This window comes from Coturnix japonica, chromosome 3, assembly GCF_054131305.1.
Source record: "Coturnix japonica strain WE chromosome 3, WE-NBRP24, whole genome shotgun sequence".
Lineage (NCBI taxonomy): Eukaryota > Metazoa > Chordata > Aves > Galliformes > Phasianidae > Coturnix > Coturnix japonica.
Genome location: NC_140665.1, coordinates 31,859,643 through 31,865,549, shown reverse-complemented (window position 1 = coordinate 31,865,549; position 5,907 = coordinate 31,859,643). Strand labels below are relative to the sequence as shown.

General features: G+C 42.7%; 1 protein-coding gene across 5 annotated transcripts in view; it reads right to left on the bottom strand.

The window, feature by feature from the left end:
- The window catches only part of LOC107311311 (uncharacterized), a 31,273-nt gene that overhangs the window by 6,027 nt on the left and 19,339 nt on the right, over nt 1-5,907 (bottom strand). For 4 of the 5 annotated variants that reach the window (XR_001553985.3, XR_014944703.1, XM_085543279.1 and 1 more), the window contains one exon: nt 811-931. Coding sequence is in view for 2 of the 5 variants with exons in the window: in XM_085543279.1 (XP_085399405.1) it covers nt 811-931 (121 nt within the window). In the remaining 3 variants the exon portion in view is untranslated. Of the gene's footprint in view, nt 1-810; nt 932-2,047; nt 2,226-5,907 lie in introns of those variants that run through there. The other variant, XR_014944704.1, reaches the window with a different exon arrangement.

The following is a 5,907-nucleotide window of genomic DNA, read 5'->3' as shown; positions in this document are numbered from 1 at the left end:
GTTGGGAACTGTTTCCTTTCACAGCCACAGATTTGAACTACAAGAATATTCATCCCTGTGGAAAATTTTGAGATACGGGTGCTATTTCATTACTGTCAATAATTAAAAGCAAATAAGTAAACTGTTGACTTCCAGATAAAAGTGCATGCTATAACTGAAGAAACAGATGAAGCCGTTTAAGGCAAACCCCTGTCACAGCTGGATGAAGGCAGTCTAGGCCAGAAAAAGCTGGCACATGGTTTTAAAAGCTTCTATGTCTAACCCCAAATCCTCCTTGGCAGCCCCACTGGACTGAGCTTAGCCACTGCTGCACACACCCAGAAGTCCCTTCAGGAGGAGTGCCACGCATCCCTTTGGGTGCAGTTCAGAGGTACCCACAGCAACAGCCACTCCAAGCATTGGCAAGTAGCCACAGACAACTGGTTAGCATTTAATCACCATTTCTGCTAATTTATGGATGTTTCCAGAAAGCATATGTGCTATTACACGTGCACACAGCAGCAAGGGAGAGACAGGAATAAGATGCATGAACCAGAGTGAAGCAACATAAGAGGGGTAGAAGACGTGCTAGGAAGAGAGGGGTCAATAGCTTCAGGACACATACCTGCCCAAAAACAACTAGAAACTGCCAATGCAACAAAAGCCTTGACTGAACAGTACAGATCTCATATTTGCCATGCCTGAGGCTACAGTCCTTGTAGACGGATACATGGTAGTACCACAAGACTTCATGACTGCAGTGCAGAACATCTGGTTTTGCAGGTTATCTGGGGGAAAAGAAAGAGGATGGATGCCTTTGCAGGCACTGACCTGTGCTCCTGTGCTCCAGGCCATGTAACAGCACATTTGTCACCGGAGTTACTCAGGTTGTTATGCTTCCAGCCCTCAAGCATCCGTGTTCTGTAGCTGCACGCAAGATACCCACAAGCACCTGAAGACAGGAAAAAAAACATCCAGAACCAGTTAGTGTTCAAGTGCAGGTAAGTAGATACACTTCAAGGTTTCAAGTGTGCAAATCCATATACATCAAACTGTATAACAGTTGGCCTCCACCCTGCTTTCCAGTTTTGTATTTCTTCCCCTTATCTCTGGTCACACACTTACCTGGACAAGGCTTGGCCCTGCTCTTCTGCTCACTGAACCCATATCACTGACCTCAGAGAGCCTCAAAGAGTGCAGAGGTTGAGAGCACCAGCAAGGGGAAACACAACCTGGGTGTACAGAAGGGGTGTGACAGAGTCCTAGGCTCTGTTCCTTATGCTTCTTTATGCCTTTTAGTCAGCAACAAGGAAGTACAGTGTAAAGGCATACAGAAGCCTAGAGTCAAATTATTTCCCTGCCAACCCTACTGCTTGCCAAACCTTGGATTTTCTTTTACAGTGGATGAATTTTGCCAGGAGAGATGCAAGAGGGCTGTTGTCATGAATGATGCTGTGGTGATGATGATGCTCCAAATAAATTGCAGCTTTGAATGCTCCCAGCCAAGACGGTCTTTAAAGGGAGGTCCCCACAGCCCCTCACTGAAGCAAATGCCTGCTTCTGAGATCTCTGTTTAGAAGTACCGTGCTTGTTTTGAATATGCTAGTACAAGCAATCCTATCATTTCCAAGGATGCTCTCAGCATTTACTGACTTGTTTCAGCAGGATTTGAGATATCCATTTGTTCTCTCTCACTGCTAGATGCAAAGAAACCATCCAGCAAACCCTGCTAGCTATTTGTTATCCATCTATCTCTGTACTCTTTGGCAAAAACCACAGCACAGCTAAAGTCACTGCAAAAAGCCACCCTCTATGTTTTCATTTCCAAACATAGCTTAACCTTTCTGAATAGTTATTCATTCATACACTCGAGCAGGTAAATTCGTAATGGCTACACATTTAATTAACTTTTTACATATGTATCAAAATTCAGCTCTTACTTAGTTCTTATCGTCTATGTTATTCATAATATTCAGCATACCAATATTACACCATAATCAATGCAGTCATCAATACTTAGCAGATAGCTCCCTATTACCAACACAACCATTTTACCTGGGGTACATACCTCAAGCAATGAAGTTAAGCCAGTATTACTGATGTTCAGTTTCCTCACATAAAAACAGTTGCTTCTGATTTGATTAAAAGAAAACAAAAACAAAGCTATCATTTGTTTGTTTATGCCAAGAAAACCTTTAGGGCTCGCATTTTCCCTGCTGACATAGTTGCCAAGCTGAAAATCCCTCTATGTGTCAGCACATTGAAGTACATAGCAACATTTCTTTATAGCATCGACATTTCTAATGGTAATATGAATAACGGGAGTGTGTAGTTGGAGGGACAGCATACTGCAAGCCAGTCCCTGTTCTCAGTGATATTTATACCTTTTTATCTAATGACTCATGTAAAGCATTTCATGTAACAGAGACTAGAAAACAGGACACCTACCTTCATCCCTATGAATACAATGACTTTACTATAGTATGAACTTACTAAGGATTGCACACTCTTGCAGGATCTCTTTCTACCCCAAAGAACTCTTCACTTTTTGCCTCAAAGACTGACTAGATAAGGGGGATACAGACTGTGCCCATCTGAGCAAGTCCTACCCATAGAAGTGATGGACAGAGAGAAGATCATTTCCCAAGGTTAGTGCTTGAACAGAACCAGATTCTTCTGCCCTGTGAATGCTCACATCCCTGGGCAATAATGAAAAGGGTGTGTGATGCTACAGCACCTGTACTTTCAACTATCTGTATAACTAAACACTGTAAGTTAGCTTAGCAGGTCAGGTTCTCTTGCAATGCTCCCTCTTAGATTGCCAAAAGCTTGGATTCTTGAACTTTTCGGTAAATCAACAAATGCAAAAGGACTTCTGAAAATCCTTTGGGAGCTCTGAGGGCCAAAGCAAAGATGCCTGCAGGGTCAAACAGGCCTGTGTCTACTACATGGTCTGAAGTGCTCCATTTTTGCACAATGTAAAGACCCTACAGTAGTCATACCCCCATTCCTTCATAATTGATGACCTACACAAGACAGAAAAGCTGCAATCAGGGATATAAAATGGCTCTAGGGGCCTCATAGTTAGTACATATTCCTGCTTTCAGGTGATTACAGAGAAAGATGGAATCATGATCTTCTCCAGAAGAGCAGAGCATAAATACTACTGGACACAGATGTACATTAGTCCTGCAATACCTGGATGCCTCTTGTAAAGCTTGATCAAGTAGGCACAGTCTAATATAACTCTCACAGTCTGAATGTGGGTATCTAGATTGCACTGACTGCAGTAGAAAACAGCAACTTACTTTTTGACCTATGCTTTTAACTACAGTTTTGACTATAGAATATCTATTTAGTACATCCCTGAAGCTTGTTTGCTATTTTATATAGGCAATCTGCCTATATAACAATAGTTTATTGTAAAAGAGTGGCAAGAATATATTATGCTTGATGTGAAGGAGAAAAACAAGAATAAATTAAAGATTCAAAGGATGTCAGAAATTTACTAAATGGAAAGGAATAATAATAATAAAAGATTCAAATAATAAAATGAAATAATAAAAATTAAAAACAAACATCTACCAGCTGTGTGTGTCAATAATCATCAACTTCATTGCTCAGTGAATGAGACATAAGCCCCCTGGGGACAACAAACACATAGCATTGCATTTAATTACGTAATAGGACATATCCTAGTAAAACAGAAGTGGAAGGACTTGGAGATGACTTCAGTAGCCCCCTCCACCTTGCTGATAATATGACAGCCTCCAATATACTTTGACACTACTCCAGTCTGCCTGACCACTGCAATGAGCTACTGTTTGAACAAAGTTCAGATGATCACAGAGGGTGCACACGTGGCTAGAGGCACTTCTGCTGGATTCAGAGCGAGGTCAGTGCAAGTCCCTCAAGAAATAGGTGCCTGTGGCCTATAGTTATCATAGTATTTGCGTACAGAAATATTAAATCAAGAATGATGTTCAGCAGTACAAACAAGAGCACAAGCAGATCTCAGTAATGTGACCTGGCAAACCCTTGCCACACACCAGAAAAGGGATTTGTATCTGTAATGCTATAATGTTATGGTAAGTACAGCAGTAACAGCAGGGTGGCAAAATCATTGGATGCAGCAAATAAAGGACAAGCCCAAGTGCAGCACTGATGGATGCAGAAACAAAGGAAGATTCGTTTACCGTCAGAAGGCCTCAGGTAGTCAAGGATCTCCAGCAAGACACCCTCGCCTCCACTGCCTACCCTTAAAGGAGGTCCACCTCCTTAGAGGTGGAGCCAGGATCCACCCCTTCCAGTCACACAGCTGCACTGCATGCACCTGAGCTCCCAAGTTGGCCCTGCTTTCCCACCAGCTGCTCAGTCATTGGTTTGAGCCATGACAGCATTTCCACTACAGTATCATACTATATTTACATGGGAAAGCAAGAGAAACTTTATGGATTTGCATAATACTTTACACTGTGAGGAACTTGCCGCATGAAATGAGCGAAGCTAACTTACCCAAGAGCAAGCTAGATAATTCCTGAGGCAGCATTTATCACATGTGTGGATTTAAAGGGAGTGGAAAATGGATTTTTCCTAGTACTGGATTCTCATCATGTTACACAACAATCCAGTGTTCAGCTATGCTTACTGAAAGGTACTCACATACAGAAACAACCCCAAATGTTATTTCAGGCAAAATTGTTCCAGATTAATGATCAGTTCAATAATTTTAAAGCTTACATTTCAGATCCAGAGATGAGATCTATATCACCCTACAACTTGAGGGAGCTACTGCCAGACCACAGGAGTCAGGGCAACAGAAAGCATTTATTTCTGTGGTCAATCAGATCTAGGATCCCACAGGTTTTTAAATGAAGATGATATGCTTCAGTCATCTCTAAGAACCTTATCATTTGTTGCAAAAAGAGGATGGGAGAATGGACCCACAGTAACAACAAGCAAGCATTCAGCCTCTGGTGGCCATCTTTTGTCATCTGGATAAAGCCAGCAAGGATTAAGTCCTCTTGCATTCCATCTGAGCATGGCAGGGACAGCAGCATGGCTACTCTTCGAGCCCTGCAGTCCCCTCTGTACTATGACATTTCACTGGTACTCAGTGAAATGTCCCCTGGTAGTGGGGATAAGGCCCCCTGAACCATGATGGCTTTTAGGCTTGTGATTAAAGAAACTCCAGAGACAAATGCTAACATTTGCAACTGCTGCCCACTTATGATCCTACAATGTAGGCTCAGCAAATGCTTATATAACCCTTCTACATAGCCCATCAACCAGCCTTCATTAGGCAGCAACAAAGAAATGTCAGAAGTGATTGAAGAGTGCATCTTTGGCTCTGAAATGAGTGTTTGTGCTTAGGCTGAGGGGGGCGGGAAAGGGGAGATTGAGGAGCGTTAGCAGTTATCCATGTTGGAGCAGTGCACTATCTGTGTAGGTCTATTCATCTGAAATGTTGTGTTCAGTAATGGTATTCAGCTCAAGAAATCCCTAAATGTCACTGAGAGAGAGGGAGAAAGAGCGCTAATTCCTCTGCCCCCGTGCAATGATGAAAATTCAGGGCTCCAGCCCACATTCCTTAAACCACTACCAAAGTACTGACCCTTACTGTGTAAAACCTTGTGATTAAGCCATGTGACTGTAGCAAACCCCACCACCCCAGCTTTCACTCAGAAAGAGCCATCACAAACATTATCCTTTGCAAATCCAGGGGCAAATCCCCCTATCCCTGCATAACAGTACTGCTGCAATGTTCACAGTCACCGCAGCTTTAAAACATGACCAGGTTCAACAAGACAAAGTGCTGGGTCCTACTCTTTGGTCACAGCAAGAGGTTTGGGGATTGTTTAGTCTGGAGAAGAGGAGACTCACAGGAAGCCTTACCACGCTTTACTCCTGACTGAAAAGAAGCTGTAG